This window comes from Anomaloglossus baeobatrachus, chromosome 5 (assembly GCF_048569485.1).
Source record: "Anomaloglossus baeobatrachus isolate aAnoBae1 chromosome 5, aAnoBae1.hap1, whole genome shotgun sequence".
Classification (NCBI taxonomy): Eukaryota; Metazoa; Chordata; class Amphibia; order Anura; family Aromobatidae; genus Anomaloglossus; species Anomaloglossus baeobatrachus.
In genome coordinates, this window is record NC_134357.1 from 423,182,978 (window position 1) to 423,200,841 (window position 17,864).

General features: G+C 45.3%; 1 protein-coding gene across 1 annotated transcript in view; it reads left to right on the forward strand.

Moving 5' to 3' along the window:
* The window catches only part of LOC142310252 (corticotropin-releasing factor receptor 1), a 354,952-nt gene that overhangs the window by 159,025 nt on the left and 178,063 nt on the right, over positions 1–17,864 (forward strand). The window contains exons 2-3 of the mRNA XM_075347744.1: positions 7,535–7,616; positions 15,878–15,997. Of these exons, the coding sequence (XP_075203859.1) occupies positions 7,535–7,616; positions 15,878–15,997 (202 nt within the window). The remainder of the gene's footprint in view (positions 1–7,534; positions 7,617–15,877; positions 15,998–17,864) is intronic.

The window sequence follows — 17,864 nt, forward strand, 5'->3', positions numbered from 1 at the left end:
ACGTGTAAAGTACCCCTAACTGCTGCTCCACCAATCAGCGCTAGGATAACAGGGGGGAGAAAAGGGCAGAGATCAGATGTGCTGATGAGCTCTACCTCTGTGGTGCTGAGACCAACCAACTTACCCCCTTCAACCTACAGCAAATTGCAATGGTACAAGACAGATTAAAAAAAAAACACAAAACGAAACAAACATACATAGGAAAACTTTGTGAGGTAAATGGGAATTGAGGTGAAAAATTGCTCACCAGATGGGGTTGTGGTTGGCACAACTTCAATAAGTCCTGTGTTGTAATTAACTGCTGCCGTTTCGCCAACAGAAGGAAGAGCTTTTTCTTCTGTAAGTAAAATAATTGCTAGAGGTATAGATGAATAATACTGATCACACTGATATAGAAAAAGATTAGTAGTTACACACTCTTGGAAAACATTAAATAGTTTTTTATTGACGCGTTTCAGGTTCCAACATTAATCTGTAGTTTTTATTGAAACAGGGTTTGGTTCTAACCTGAAATGGGTAAATAAAAAACTACTTGAACTTTTCCAAGCGTGTGGAATTACTATCGTGTTTTTCCAAAAATAAGACCCGGTCTTGTACTTTTTTTGCCCCAAAAAGTGGTAATGCTTATTTTCTGGTAGGTCTTATTTTTGGGGAAACGTGGGTGAGGGTAAATTTACCCCCCCAAAAAGCAGACCCCCTTCCCAGGAGAATTATACTTACCAAATCCTGAAAGTCTGCGTGGCTCCCAGGTCTTCCTGAGATCTCCCATGGGCGCTCCAAGCAGATATGCTGCACACCGTCCTCCCGTGCTTCTGGCCGACATACTTACATACATCAGATTGCACATATTCATACTCATAGACACACATACACATCAGGTCACACACACAGTCACACATTAGATTGCACACACACACTCACTGACTCACCACATCTGGCAATACCAATTGCTTCCAGCCAACAGGGGAAGATGTGACACAGCATAGTAGAACGCATCGATGCATTCAACCGCAGGTCCTCTATGCGTTCCACCGCACTGCATTCCAAATTTCCCTGCCAGCCAGAAGCAATCGGTATCGAAGGATGTGATGAGTGTGTTTGTGTGATCTGATGTGTGATTGTTTGTGCGATCTGACATGTGATTGTGTATGTGATCTGATATGTGTGAGATATGTTTGTGTGTGATCTGATGTGTGTGGGTGTGCTATCTGATTGTGTGCATAATCTGATATGTGTGTGTGATGATTGTGTGCACGATCTGATGTGTGTGGGTGTGCGATCTGATGTGTGTGGGTGTGCGATCTGATGTGTGTGGGAGTGCGATCTGATATATGTGGGTGTGCGATCTGATGTGTGTGTGTGTATGCATTCCACTACAGGGCCTCCCGTTCGGCGTCTGGTGATTATGATTGCGGGGTCTTCTGTCTTCTTTCTTCTCTCTTTTGGGAGTCTCTGCATTCTATAAGGATGTATCCTGCAGCATTCTTTATCTTTTTTAGCTGCATGGACACTTTATTATTGAACCGCGACTAGGGCTTATTTTCATGGTAGGGCTTATATTTAAGCCTAAAAGCCTATTTACACACAACAATATCACTAACGAGATATCATCGGGGTCACGGTGTTGGTGACACACATCTGGCCTCGTTAGCGATGTCGTTGTGTGTGACACCTTTTTGTGATCCGTAACGATCTCAAAAAGGTGTCAAATCGTTCGTCGTGTACACGTCGTTCATTTTTAAAAAATCGTTCCTCGTTTGGAACGCAGGTTGTTTGTCGTTCCTGCGGTAGCACACATCGCTATGTGTGACACCGCAGGAACGAGGAACAACATCATACCTGCAGCCGCTGGAAATGAGGAATGAAGGAGGTAGGCGGCATGTTCCGGCCGCTCATCTCTGCCCCTCCGCTTCTATTGGGCGGTCGCTTAGTAACGCCGCTGTGACGCCGAACGAACCTCCCCCTTAAAGGAGAGATTGTTCGGTGGCCACAGTGACGTCGGTGAACAGGTAATTGTGTGTGACGCTGCCATAGCGATATTGTTCGCTACGGCAGCAATCACCCTGTGATGTGCCACCGACGGGGGCGGGTGCTATCGCTCGTGACATTGCTCCTAGCGATGTTGCAGCATGTAAAACCCGCTTTACACTGAAAATGCTGAAAATTGAAAAGATGTGATCTTGTAGCACCGTCACTTCTCTCTGCAGTTTCTGGTGCCAAGGAGGAGGAGACAACACTGGAAACAGAAGGGGTGCGGAAGTGGAAAATAAGTTTTATCCCTGTACTAGGAGACTGAAAAGAAAAAAAATTGAAAAATAATAATTGTACAGATATGTGTCACAGGAGCCATAGAAGGGACCATGAAAAGTGGGGGTCTACCAGGACTTGACAGTCCCATTTTTACAGTACATCAGTTTCCCCTTTGACCATCCGTGATCACTTTTGACCACAGTAATCAAAGGGTAAAAAGCTAGGATCCTGAACAAGTAAACTTTGATTGGCCGGCCACTGTGTGACGTCACGGTGATACCGAACGTCCCTCCCCCTTCAGGAAGTGGATGTTCGCTGGCCACAGCGAGGTCGTTTAGATGGTAAGTACGTGTGACCGGGGGTTAACAACATTGTGCGACACGGGCATCAAATTGCCCGTGCCACACAAACGATGGGGGCGGGTGTGATCGCAAATGCGATTGCACGATAAATTGATACGTGTAAAGCAGGCTTTAGACTAGAAAAGATGTAATAGATTTTTCTGATTTCAGCTTCTAACATAGTTTATGAATGGTTATTGATTCTATTAATCATCCAGCTTATCATATTGATGTCTTTGCTACTGACTGCAACCTGGCACTGTTACAGCTAATTCATTAGAGCTCTATGGATCTCATGTCAAAAGCCTCGCAGAGTAGGATCTGTTCACCATGACCTATGTTTACCTCTAATTTACCAAACTAGTGACAATTGGTGTTGCAATAGTCAGGTATTAGTTGGGTAAGTGCACACATCCTTTGCCTAATGGCAGATTGGCAGACTGGCATGGTTTATCTGGTGTGTGAATTTCGCCAGCACCGAATACTTAGTTTACAAGTGGCTGCCCATGCATTTCCGCCACTGATTTAGATCATTAGCGGGATGCAGGCTTTCTGCTGTCCTTGCCTGTGCCAAATTAAAGCAACAAATGAAGCTTAATAGAGGCATGGAAATGCGTGTCACATCCAGGTAATGCACTGATCATTTCAATCCTAGAACACCGGTCTCCTAACTACTCACTGTCATAAAGACCTGGAATAATTTGCGCTGTATCATTGTACCTCAGAATAAATAATATGAAATGTAATATTCTGAAATGTAAAGATCCGGTTAAACAGGGTAATGTATAAATGTGCAGTTGGATATGGCATATTGTCACAGTAAGAATAATTACGATGGAATCCCAATTTTCTATGCATTCATCAATCATGAAGCTGACTGAGAAGATTGTAATGCTACTGTACTGCCCCCGTGCCAGCGGCCGAGCCGCTCGCGGTGGCTCGAGGGGTCTCCGGATCCGGGGGGTCCGCGCGGACACTCGAATTAAAAGAAGGGGGAGAGTATGTACAAGGGGGTTAGGAAGTCCGTGACGCCACTCACGGTGTGTGGTAATTGCTGTTGGGGAGCCCGGTGACGATGGTGTAGCAGCAGAATCTTTAACCCCTCCGTGGGTAGGGGGTTCGTGTCCCGGGGCCTGTCGGATGGTTGGTGAATGGGTGCCGTTGGGGATAGGAAAAGGGTTTTTCAGTGTACTCACTCAGTCCAGGAATAACAACACCGACAGCTTGTAAACCAGAGTTCTGAGCACCACTGCAGCTTGTAGGGAGCACGCTTGGGTCTGTGCCCTTGGTGTTGCTATTAGCCTGTGACCCTTTCCTTGGCCCCTTTGTCTCTATTTGGACCCTCAAGTGTGAAACTCTTCGGGTCCCGCTCACCCGTATGGCTAACGGAGTGAGCTTGCTCTCAGGGTTCACGCGTAGGATTTCTTTGGACTGTATTGGGAAAGTCCTATCCCGTGCGCTAGTACCCCGATTTTGGAGCGGGTTGGGGATGAATCTTGAAGTCTTCACCCCCGTCGGGTAAATTAAAGGAACGCGTGAAACTACTTTCCGGCCTAGGGTCCACGTACCCCGTCATGCCCTGGCCCTTGCCTGGTGATAGCTCAAGGCCGCCGGCTGCCCTCCTCGGCAGTCCGTGCCCCTTGACACAATCCCCTGCGACCAGGGTTCCAGCTCCTACCAGGCCCAGGCCAACGTCTGCCACCTAGTAACTACAAGAGCCCTGCTCCAGGCCAGTGACCTCTCCCTCACAGAGAGTCACCTCTGCCTCCTTCTCCTTCCTCTGGTTTTTGCTCCACTCTCACTTTCTCACTTTCCCCTTACCAATCCCCCAAGTGGGCGACCCTATTCCCTTCAGGCACCCCAATGGTGTATCTGCTGGGTACAGTGTAAAGTGTTCCTTGGATTTTGATTGGCTAAGCTGTTAGCAACACCAAAGGACCAGGACCCGTAACCAAGGAGGGTGGATACTGTGCAGAAGGGCAGATTGCACAATACCCTGTGACGACCTGATAGCCCAGGGCGTCACACTACACTGGAAATGCAAGATCAGAGGGAAATTTTCAGCAAAAATCCATGCTTTTAAGGTCAGCTTAACCCCCTTATCCAAAACCAGCATGTTTTGACACATTTTGACCCTAAACGAATGGCGTACCAATGCTATAAGTCTTTGTATCCCTGATGAAGTCAGATTAGTGGCGAAACATGTTTTTTTTGCTTTAAGTTCTAACTGTTCTAACTGTTGTCTCTTGCACAGGTAAGTTGCTGTATACTGCAGAAAACATAACTTTTGCATCAGTAGGAGAGTTAATAAATAGTGCTCTCAATTAAACAGATATATTGAAAAATCCAAACCTTGGTACCAGTTACTAATTCAGTTAGGGTTAGGTATAGCACCTTACTCATTTTAAATAAAGTGATTATGCACTTAAATCACAATTGCATTTTCTATGTGCATTTTTTTTAGGCTCCCCATAGGAGTCCTGCAGGGTATTGTCAGTGATTTATCAATTACATGTCTCCTTGTGGCACTAATAAAGGTTAAAAATAAGTGTCATGAAAAGAAATCCACTTTTTTAATGGAGAAAATGTAAAAAAAATATGGCACATGATTGGTATCAGAGGTTTTGTAATGTCCAGAAATATAAAGTTTTTACATTATTAATCCAAAACAATGAATGATGCAATAATAGGTTTTTTTTGTCATCTGTACGCAATAAAATGTCAAAAAAGTGATCAAACGGTCTTATGTATACAAAGTAGGTATCTGGAAAAATAGCTGTATATCAGCTCTACACAGCTATTGTAGTGCAACCTTTTAACAAGCCTTACCACATAACTTAGGATGTAGGGCACATATATTTTAGAACTGCTTTTTATTGTTGTTTGACTTGATAAAGGTCATATATCCAAAACATTGCTACTTTGTTGTAGAACAATTTTTGTCTTTTCATCTAATGGCATGTATCAATGATGAAGTTTTAATCCATCTCTGGTGCCTTGGATCTCTGGACATTATGGCTATAGGATAAAACAAATAAGCAAAAAAAAAGATATACATCTGCAAACATCTGGGGATTTTTAAGAACCCAAAATTGTCTTTTCCATCCAAGTGTGTTCCAAACAAAAAAGTTGGAACCCACTTTCAATGTTAAAGTACCCCTAGTAGACTTTTTCCTATCCCGATGGACCAGAAGGCCACAGCAAAAGATAGGGATCAGTAGCCACTGCTTGCCAAAGCTTAGGGAGAGCCTGTGTTACTCCCAGCATTCATCTAGGCTTTGACCCCTGTGCAAGGAGGTCAAAGGCCAGTTTGGCTCCTCTCCAATAGCAATTGAATACAAAACCCGATGGCCATTAAGGAGGGATCAACCAACTGGAAAAATAATATTCATATCCCAAGAAGCATTACTGTAGACCAGAGTACTGGTTAAATGGTCTTTGAAAAATCGTTTATGGGGCATAGAGGAGTATTATTTTCCTTGCTGAGACCACCAAATTGAGTTGGTCAGTTTCAGAGGCCAGACAATGCTCCTTGGGAAAATGTAAGGACATTATCTTTCCCCCAGGCAAAAATAAGTGAGTCAATGGCCAACAAGTTAAAGTAATTGTCAAGGACTGATATATTATTGATCTTGAAATAGAATAAGTGATCAATATCAGGTTTGTAATGGTGGTGTCACACACAGTGATGACGACAACGACATCGCTGGTAAGTCGCCATTTTCTGTGACGTAGCAACGACCTCAACAGCGACGTGGCTGTGTGTGACACATAACAACGATCAGACCCCTGCTGCGAGATCGCTGCTCGCTCTTGAATATTCCAGGTCATTTTTTGATCGCTGCTATCCTGCTGCGCCACATGCATCCTTGTGTTTGACACCGCAGCAGCGACGGTTGCGACGACTTTGAAGGCAGTGACGTAGGACTGAAGGCAGGACAAGGGTGTGTTTTTGCGGTGTATTTTACAACGCCCCCACGACTCTGATTGGTGGTCATAACAGCGTTCCGATTGGGTAACTTGCCGAAGGCGTTACAGTGATTTCATTCTTTAAGTTCCATTCTTTGTTCCACGTAGTAGAGTGTCTGTCTGGTGTCGCTAGTGTGTCGCTCTTTTTTGTATCTTCCTTTGTTTCGCACGGTCACCCAATCAGGCGCCGCTGTAGTGATCACCAATCGGAACAGAGGGGCGTGAAAAAGGCAACGCAAAGGCGCTGTAGCAATCACCAATCGGAACAGAGGGGTGTGAAAAGAGGCAACGCAAAACATGTCTAGGGGTAAACACCACGCCTCTATCAAGGTCTGAGTCATCGCACAGCGACGCGTGAGACACCTCCCAACAACCGTCGAGGTCGCTATGATCGCTGCTCCGTCGCTGCTTAAAATTACATGTTTGACAGCTAACTAGCAATCATGTAAGGTCGCTGTTACGTCACAGGAAATGGTGATGTAACAGCGACGTCGTTGTCGTTGTGTGTGAACCCAGTTTAAGGATCCAGCAGCCCCACTATTCAGCTGATATCTGCTCCGGCAGTTGACAGATCTAAGCAATGTACATTGTCTACTGACCTCTGCTGAGTGCTGCAGTTGTTAACACCATAACCTGGCATTTTTGAGGTCCTGGATTACAATCCCAACAGTGACAGCATCTGCAAGGAGTTTGTACGTTCTCCCCGTGTTTGTGTGAGTTTCATCTGGGTACTCCGGTTTCCTCCCATCTCCAAAGACATACTGTGAGCCCCAATGGGGACAGTGATAATGATGTCTAAGCGCTGTGGTGCTATATAAGCAAGCGTAATTATTGTTATTAACCAAGTGTTTGCAGACACTCTAGTTTCACCTCATGAGAATATCTTGAACTGAAACCTTGGTCCTGGATTATGTTGTGAGAATGCTAAGCTATTAGATATTAATGTAGTATTTCTTTTCTGTCTTTCCCTAAAGGTCATCACAGCAGGGGTCACTCTTGCTCTAACCTCTATGCAGGATCAGTGTGAAAATCTCCTGAATAGTTCCAACTTTACAGGTGAGTCATAAAATGGGCTGCCGGGGAATTAAAATGATTCATGTCTGGGGTCTTGATTGTAGAGATGCATTAATGCCCTGAGAAAGATCTGAGCTGGATTATATAGTATTAGATAACAAGGCGGACGCTCAGGGTGACAACTTATGTTCATGTTATTTGTGAGTCTAACACCTATAAGAATGAAATCTCAATATCTGTGTTAAGTTTTGTGAATGTCAGCTAATTATATAATTAGATGTATAGAAAGGGCAGTCATTGTATGAGACATAAAAGACATTACCTTGAATTTGCCTTTCATGGACTTTGTCATGAACACTACTCATTCGCGAAGCACAAGCCTCAGATGCTATTGTAAAGGGGGACTCGGCTTCCAACACTAAAGCGTGCTTTACACGCTGCGATATCGGTAACGATATATCGTCGGGGTCACGTCGTTAGTGACGCACATCCGGCGCCGTTACCGACATCGCAGCGTGTAACACAAATGAGCGACGATCAACGAGCACAAAAACATGAAAAATCGTTGCTCGTTGACACGTCGCTCATTTCCTTAATATCGCTGCTGTGACAGGTACGATAAGACACATAAACAATTGGGCAATGTACATCTCGTATTTAATGCAAATGCCACTCCATAAGGGACATTCAGAAAAAAAGATTGAGAAAAGGAGTTTTCAGGCTGATTATAAAATATAACAACTTTATTTGATATGAAAATTTAAAAGAAATTCAGTTTATATAATTACAATATCAAGGTGCAAAATAATGGGTGAGAAACCCACATGCTAGTGAGAAAGCCCATGCAAGAACACCCAAGGAGTGGAAAGTCCAGAAAAGCAGGACTCAATAACAATATAGTCCCATAATAGCTGACAGGTGATGAGCCCGCATGCATATTCAAAGAGATAATAGATGAATTAGGTTATCACTGACCAGTGTCAGGCTATTTCTATGCAGAAGGCAACAAAATGAGTCAGCATAGGGTTAAGAAAAATAATGTCCTATGACTTACACATAGCTAAGGTGGTCGCCTGGACTCCTCACAGCAGCAACAGGACCCTCCAACGCGTGTTTCGCGGATTATCAGATGTTAAAGGCTTCTTCAGGGAAGGTATACTAAATAATGCAGTAAAAGGACCTTAAATAAGCGGTCATGTGACCGCATTGGATCTGCAAGGACCTATCAATTGTGTCCCGGCCAATCGGGTCATCGCTCAGGCGCATGTGCGCAGCGCGTCCCACATCACACGCCCCCCGGCCGTCCAATGGGAGGAGGCACACGGAGCCCACAGTAAGTATGGACGCCGGGCGCCCCCGCCCACCAAACAAGGCCAGAGGGGCGGGCGAGGGGACGCGCGGCGCGCACGCGTGAGCAGGAACCAGAGGGCGGGACACAACCCCCGGCCAGAGTGTGTCTTTCAGCCGATCGGGCTGCATTTAGCGGCGCATGCGCACCGCGCGTTAAGAGTACGCATCTGTCACCCGGCGATCCAGCGGGGGGAGAGGAGCACGGAACCCCTCATAGAGAGGGACCCCCAGCAACCCCCTCACTGCATAAGGATGCCGAGCTGACGATGCGGACAAGTCACCACACGGCACAGACACGCACAGCAGCCAGAGGGCGGGACACACAAATGGCTGAGGGATATAAACATGAACCAGAATATAAACATATAGACATTTTGGCAAAGTGCCAATATACATATATCACATCATAAAACATATTAAGCATAATCGAGGTAGTTTCTTTTTGATGTGATCTTCTTAAAGTGACAGTGCATCCATAATCACAGAAGAAATGTTCTCATTCAGTTGTTCATAGCAGATCCAATATAATTGCATCACACAATTTGAATAAGACAAAGGTCCTAAAACGGCAAAACATTGTAACTTTAGAAACTGGGAACAGGGGAACAAAAAAATATATATTAAAATCAAGCAATAAAAAGAAAGAAATGGTGCATTCTGTATAAGAGAACTAGAGAAAAGGAGCGAAATTCAATGCCTCATTAAGGCCCTTTGGTGTCACTGTATCTAATATCGTGATCCATTTCATCTCACGTTGGGCCAAAGGTTTCTTAACGTTGCCCCCTCGTATGCCACAATGGACTACATCAATCCCCTTTACTCTGAAAGATTTAGGGTTACACCCATGAACCATCTTGAAGTGGCGGGGAATAGTTTTTAGTTCCGCCACGTTGGTCACTGATACTGCCGCCCCAATATCCCTCACATGCTCTCTTACCCGTACTCTAAGTTCTCTTGTTGTCATGCCAATGTAGATTTTGTTGCAACCACATGTAGCATGATAGATGACATTCATGGTGGTGCAAGAGATATGTTCTTTAATTGAAAAAGTTTTAATCCCATCACTGGCATGAAAGGTGGAGCAGCGAGAGACATTGGGGAAGGAGACACAGCGACTACATGGGAAGCAACCCTTAAGGGGTCCAGAGGAGCCGAATAGGCCTGGAGCCGTGGGTAAAACATAATGGCTCCTAACCAAGAAATCCTTAAGATTTCTGCATCGTTTTGCAGTCATAAGTGGCAAGGGGGGGCAAATGTGACTTTAATACAGAATCAGATTGGAGTATTGGCCAAAACATGGTCAGAATCATTTCTGACCATTTTTCGTTAAATGTGGAGATAAACCTTGTATTTTGTGGGGGTACACCTTCATCTCTTCTCCCGTGTAATAATTCATTCCTAGACACCGACCTTGCTCTCTGGTAAACTCTTTTAAGGGAGCGAGGGTCCTGTTGCTGCTGTGAGGCGTCCAGGCGACCACCTTAGCTATGTGTAAGTCCTAGGACATTATTTTTCTTAACCCTATGCTGACTCGTTTTGTTGCCTTCTGCATAGAAATAGCCTGACACTGGTCAGTGATAACCTAATTCATCTATTATCTCTTTGAATATGCATGAGGGCTCATCACCTGTCAGCTATTATGGGACTATATTGTTATTGAGTCCTGCTTTTCTGGACTTTCCACTCCTTGGGTGTTCTTGCCTGGGCTTTCTCACTAGCATGTGGGTTTCTCACCCATTATTTTGCACCTTGATATTGTAATTATATAAACTGAATTTCTTTTAAATTTTCATATCAAATAAAGTTGTTATATTTTATAATCAGCCTGAAAACTCCTTTTCTCAATCTTTTTTTCTGAATGTGACAGGTACGATGTTGTTTGTCTTTCCTGCGGTGTCACACATCGCTGTGTGTGACGCCGCAGGACTGACAAACATCTCCTTACCTGCCTCCACCGGCAATGAGGAAGGAAGGAGGTGGGCAGAAGGTTACGTCCTGCTCATCTCCGCCCCTCTGCTTCTATTGGCTGGCCGCTCAGTGACGCTGCAGTGACGTCGCTATGACGCCGAACGCACCTCCCTCTTGAGAGAGGGACTGGTTGGCGGTCACAGCGACGTCGCTGACAAGGTATGTGCGTGTGACGTTGCCGTAGCGATAATGTTCGCTACGGCAGCGATCACCACATATCGTGCCACCGACGGGGGCGGGCACTATCGGTCGCGACATCGCTAGCAATCGCTAGCGATGTCGCAACGTGTAAAGCACCCTTTAATTGTCCACTCACCTATCACAATAGGCTGGCGATAAGCTAAGGGCCCAACACAGCCAGATATCCACACCATACTATCCACTGTCGGCACTCGCCTCTTTGATAGCCATTGAGACTCTGTCACAAACTAGCACACACGCCACACAGCTTTCTAGCCCACCTGATAGAACCTATCATGTATAAAAAAACTCTAATAACCTGCAGCTATTGGGTTAATAACCTGCAGATATGGGCTTAATCTGCAGGTTAATAGCATTAACTATTCATTTGGCCACTGCACTGACAGCCCTGCTGCCGGGAGGAAATTCAGACCATCAGACCCTTATATGTCCGATTTAAAGAACACTATATTTCTATTACCACATGAAAAGGTTCTCCCTGGTTGATCAATCAAATACAGTGGGGAAAAAAAAGTATTTAGTCAGCCACCAATTGTGCAAGTGTCGCGGGCGGAGGGGCCGCGCTCGCTACGCTCGGGTCCGGGGCTGCTGCTGCTCGGTGGCTCGAGCAGTGGGCCGGACCCGGGGACTTGAGCAGCGCTAATCGCCCACGAGTGAAAAGGGGTGGTTTGTTTGGGGGATTTAGTCCGTGACGCCACCCACGGGTCGTGGTGATAATGGGCACCACCGCTGCTGGTGACGGGGATCCCGGGAGCGATGGCAGGGAGCAGCTAGGATGTTGGTTCCCCCTCCATGGGTAGGGGTTGGTGATCCCAGGGCCCGGTGGTGATACAGGGAGGTAGGGTAGCTGGGGTGCAGGGTTGCAGAGGCAGCACGGCGCGGTGCCGGATGGCACTGTTGTACTCACTCAGGCACAGATTCACAGACTCTCTGGTAAACCAAATGGCTGGATGGACGGGTCCCGCAGCCGGCTGCAGTGTTTTTGCTCTCCCCGGACAGGTTGATGGTGGCTGTCTTTCCTTGCTCCGGGATCTCAGCATTGCCGGACGGGACGGACATACTGGTGCTTGTGCTTCCAGGAACCGGATGTGTAGCAGAGTCTTGGCATCCCTGCTCTTTATACCTTCGGTTACATCAGGTACACCTGCACCAGCTCCCCTTGGTTCTTTCTAGCACTTCCTCTTTCTGGGGGCGGGGCTTCACTTTCGCACCCTCCCCGCTTGGGGAAGACACTTGAGCGGGAAATGTTCGCGCCCAAGATGGCGGAACTTCAAATTTTTCGGACGGACGCCACTCGCGGGGACTGCAAGGCACACTTCTACCGGTAGGTAGAGTGGTTCTATCCTGTTCGTGACGCCAAGTTTTCGCGGGCGGAGGGGCCGCGCTCGCTACGCTTGGGTCCGGGGCTGCTGCTGCTCGGTGGCTCGAGCGGTGGGCCAGACCCGGGGACTCGAGCAGCGATCCTCGCCCACGAGTGAAAAGGGGTGGTTTGTTTGGGGGGATAGTCTGTGACGCCACCCACGGGTCGTGGTGATAATGGGCACCACCGCTGCTGGTGACGGGGATCCCGGGAGCGATGGCAAGGAGCAGCTAGGATGTTGGTTCCCCCTCCGTGGGTAGGGGTTGGTGATCCCGGGGCCCGGTGGTGATACGGGGAGGCAGGGTAGCTGGGGTGCAGGGTTGCGGAGGCAGCGCGGCGCGATGCTGGATGGCATTGTTGTACTCACTTAGGCACAGATTCACAGAGTCTCTGGTAAACCAAATGGCTGGATGGACGGGTCCCGCAGCGGGCTGCAGTGTCTTTGCTCTCCCCGGACAGGTTGATGGTTGCTGTCTTTCCTTGCACCGCTGTGTAAGAATTGACTCCGATGGTTTCCCACTGGTAGTCCGCTCCCCGGCGTGTATGTACTGAAGGAGCCCGTTTTCCCTGCATGCGCTGGCCCTTGGATCTCTAGCCTATGGTGGTGGCTTTTTATCCTCACTGTGTGGACGGTTGCCTTCTTTCGGGTCTTGGGTGTTAGGGAACCCCTGGGGTTCCGGTCACTATCGGATTTGACCGTTGTCGGCGGCTCTTAGCCTGGTCGGGGTCTGATGGCCCTGCCTTTGTGCTTGGTGCAGATATGCACCCCGGCTCGGTACCGGCTCTGCTGACTTGCACCACCTCCTGCAGACGGCCACCACCATCTGACGACTTTGCTGACAGTGCCTGGGCTCCTACCCAGACACTAACAGTTTCTCCACTCCACTGTACTTGAACTCCAAACTTAACTCCTCTCCACTCCAAACTGAACTAACTGCTTTTTCCCGCCTCCAGGCCTGTGAACTCCTCGGTGGGTGGGGCCAACCGCCTGGCTCCGCCCCATCTGGTGTGGACATCAGACCCTGGAAGGAGGCAACAAGGATTTTGTTTGACTGTTACTGCCTAACCAGGGGAGGGGGTGTGTGTGGTGTTGTGTTTGTGACTACCTGGCTAGTCCAGGGTGTCACACAAGTTCTCCCCCTTAAAAAGATGAGAGAGACCTGTAATTGACATCATAGGTAGACCACAGCTAGACAAAATGAGAAAACAAATCCAGAAAATCACCTTGTCTGATTTGGCAAGATTTTTTTTGCAAATTATGGTAGAAAATAAGTATTTGGTCAATAAAAAAAAAAAGTTCATCTCAATATTTTGTTATATATCCATTGTTGGCAATGACAGAGGTCAAACATATTCTGTAAGTCTTCATAAGGTTGGCACACACTGTTGGTGGTATGTTGGCCCATTCTTCCATGCAGATCTCCTCTAGAGCAGTGATGTTTTCGGCCTGTCGGTGGGCAACATGGACTTTCAATTCCCTCCAAAGGTTTTAGATGGGGTTGAGATCTGGAGACTAGCTAGGCCACTCCGGGACCTTCATATGTTTCTTACAAAGCCACTCCTTTGTTGCCCTGACCGTATACTTGGGATTATTATCATGCTGAAAGACCCAGCCACGTTTCATCTTCAATGCCCTGGCTGATGGAAGGAGGTTTGCACTTAAAATCTCATGATATATGGCCCCATTCATTCTTTCATGTACATGGATCAGTCTTCCTGGTCCCTTTGCAGAGAAACAGCCCCAAAGCATGATATTGCCACCCCCATGCTTCACAGTAGCTATGGTATTCTTTTTTAATACAACTCAGCATTCTGTCTCCTCTAAACACAAGGAGTTGTATTTCAACCAAACATTTTTAAGTTGGTTTTATCAAACCATATGACATTCTCCCAATACTCTTCTAGATAATCCTAATGCTCTCTAGCAAACTGCAGACAGGCTTGGACATGTACTGGCTTAGGCAGGGGGGACACGTCTGGCACTGCAGGATCTGAGTCCCTGGCGGCGTAATGTGTTAATGATGGTAGCCTTTGTTAGTGTGGTCCCAGCTCTATGCAGGTCATTCACTAGGTCCCCTCGTGTCGTTTTGGGATTTTTGCTCACCGTTCTTGTGATCATTTTGACCCCATGGGGTGAGATCTTGTGTGGAGCTCCAAATCAAGAGAGATTATCAATGGTCTTGTATGACTTCCATATTCTTATTATTGCTCCCACAGTTGATTTCATCACACCAAGCTGCTGGCCTATTGCAGATTCAGTCTTCCCAGCCTGGTGCAGGACTACAATTTTGTTTTTGGTGTCCTTCGACAGCTCTTTAGTCTTCACCATAGTGGAGTTTGGAGTGTGACTGTTTGAGGTTGTGGACAGGTGTCTTTCATACTGATAACAAGTTCAAAGAGGTGCCATTACTACAGGTAATAAGTGGAGGACAGAGAAGCCTCTTAAAGAAGAATTTATAAGTCTGTGAGAGCCAGAAATCTTGCATGTTTTTAGGTGACTAAATACTCATTTTGCACCATAATTTGCAAAAAAAAATCTTGCCAAATCAGACAAGATGATTTTCTGGATTTTTATTTTTCTCATTTTGTCTCTCATAGTTGTGGTTTATCAATTACAGGCCTCTCTCATCTTTTTAAGTGGGAGAACTGCTCTGGAAAATGCTAATGCTGTAGTCTAGTGATTTTGCAGGACAGGTAAAGAGCAATGCACTGGAAAGAGGTGGCTGCTTTTATGAGTTAACTCCTTGGTCTGGAGTGGTGTTGCCACTGTGCACACTCAGTAGTGCGCTGGTGGTCAGTTTTCTTGGCAACAAGCTGTTCACTATGTAAAATATAGCAGATAGAAAAAGCAAGTTAATAGCAAACATGCTTATTTTCATGCTGGCTAACTAACTATGTTAATTTCATAAAATAAGAATACCCATTTAAAGCAGTCTATGAATTGCTATAATCATAACTAGACTTACATAGCCTAAAAGGGAAATCAGGATTGATTTTTTTAAAGCAGACAGAAACTAAACTGTAGTAATACTAGTCCAATGAATCATATAATGAGTTCCTAATCCAGAGTGACCTCCATCATCCTCAGGACCCTGCAGCAGTTGTGCAATATAGAATACACCAAATATACAGTAGCAATATCTGCAAAACCTGTGTATGGCCACCACTGCTGTAAGACTGATGCATGAGGCCGTTACTGTCATAGCTTAGCTGATGTAGAACTGAACATTGCTTTTACTGATTTTACTATAGAAAACTGATTGCTAAATTCTACACTATTAACAATAGGATGGCATCCTGTCATTAACATGGCCAATGCAAGCTGCCATTGTTCCCTGGGCACTTTCTACCTATAATTTCAGGACTGAGAAATGGAGCCATTATATATTGACACATAATTTATACTTTCATTGTTCCTTTTCAGGTCTTGCCTGCAATATGTCCATTGATATGATCGGAACATGCTGGCCGCGGACACCGGCTGGACAATTGGTGGCTAGGCCTTGCCCCGAATACTTCCAAGGCGTACAGTACAATACAACAGGTAATGTAACAGTAATAAAATAAAAGAAGGATGAGGTGGAAGAATCTGTTATATGGAAGAAACTGTGACATATAAAAAATGTCCTATTTTTTAGCATTTATTTACCTCAAATTTACCGAGGAACAAAAGGCCTACACTATGTGATAACAAAAGGCAAGCTAATAGAGAGGCTTGAGCTTTATCCTAACAACAGGACAACACCTAATTTACTCATTTAGGGCATATGCATAAAACAGAAATTATGGAGCTCCATCTCAAAAGTCCAAATTGTACCCACCCAGAAAAGACAAAAACAATTAAGGGATTTTTTTTTAAGCCGCGGCATGTATGCATAGTCTAGTAGGGGCACACCTCACAACTTTTAAGGACAGGAAAGTGAGACATATTCTGTTGTACACACAGAAAAAGTGCCTTTAGTAAAGCCCCTTGGTGTTCCCACCCACTACATACCCATCTCATGTCCCCCAAACATTATGACTTTTCCCTATACAGTAAGATGCCTTCACAATGCCCCTTCACAAGATATGATACCACCATTGATGCCATGACACAGTACATTCCGCCACACAATTTATGTCTGACCCACACAATATGATGCCCCCACTGTGCTCCAACACAGAATGATGCCCAATAGTGCCTCCCAACACAGTATGAAGCCTCCACAATATGGCACCCATTCTCCATAGTAACAATGTATCAGCCCCAGGACATCATGGTCAGCCTCCACTGGTTGAACACCATTGGGCATATGGGTGTTATAGATTCAATTAAGCAGTGGTTCATGGTGAACTTGTCTCACGCATTTGTTTCTGGAAATCTGTGCTCCAATTTGAACTATGAATATTAGATCAGATCATTACAAAAGGTTAAACGAGCTTCATAATACTGTAAAATATTGTTGTGTCAATGTGACAATCATTATACGTCTATGTCATTCATTTATTTCATTGGAAGCACACACATCAGAGGACTTCTGGCATCTGAGAAACCCACCTTTAGATCAAACAGGTCTAATTGTCATGCACAAGAGCCTTTCCATTAGCCTCAATAAATGGTTAAAAAATACATGTGGGCCAATGGTTTGTAAAAATATAATGGCCAAGATGGGGAGACAACAAATGTATTGAATTCACCGCCATTTATGAAACAACATTTCAAATTTTCATTCATGTCCTTCCTCAGGTTTGTGGAATTCCTAGTATTTGACTACAAATGAGATGACAGCAGGAACTTTCCCCTTTGATATCTATTTAGATATCAAGTATTTAAAAGAATATTGAAGCTGAACATCATACATTTCGGGGGTCACATGGTTGCATTAATAAATTCTACTCTGTGGCTGAGTCCTGTAAGTGTTGGGCATTAGGTCAATGGCATTAATTGCTGCAATGATTATAATCATTTACTCCTGAACTGACAAATTCATGTAGTGAATTAGTATTTTACCAGGCAGTAGAGTGGATGATGAGATCATACCAAATCACGTTCTTCACCTTTTTCAACCATTCATCATATTGTATCTGGATATCAGCAGCTGTTAGCTATATTATTTTTAGAAATGTAAACTAAGAAGTTAAGAAAAAATTTCAGATGATGATGATTATGAATAAAGGGAGGTTTCCACTTCCCTGTACCACCATGCCTACCGTTACCAAATCCCTCCATAATGTCATCAGTAAACTGTATTGTCAAGCACGCCTACGTTCCAGACTCTTCACTGTGATTCTAAAATACTTATCATTCACTGCTTACTGTGTATTGATGTACAGTAATATGCAAAGGTTGTAGGTGGGTGTTGAAAAATTACTGTAGAAAGCTTTGAAAAATAAAAATGTTTATGGTTCATTTTTATCAATGATCAAAATGC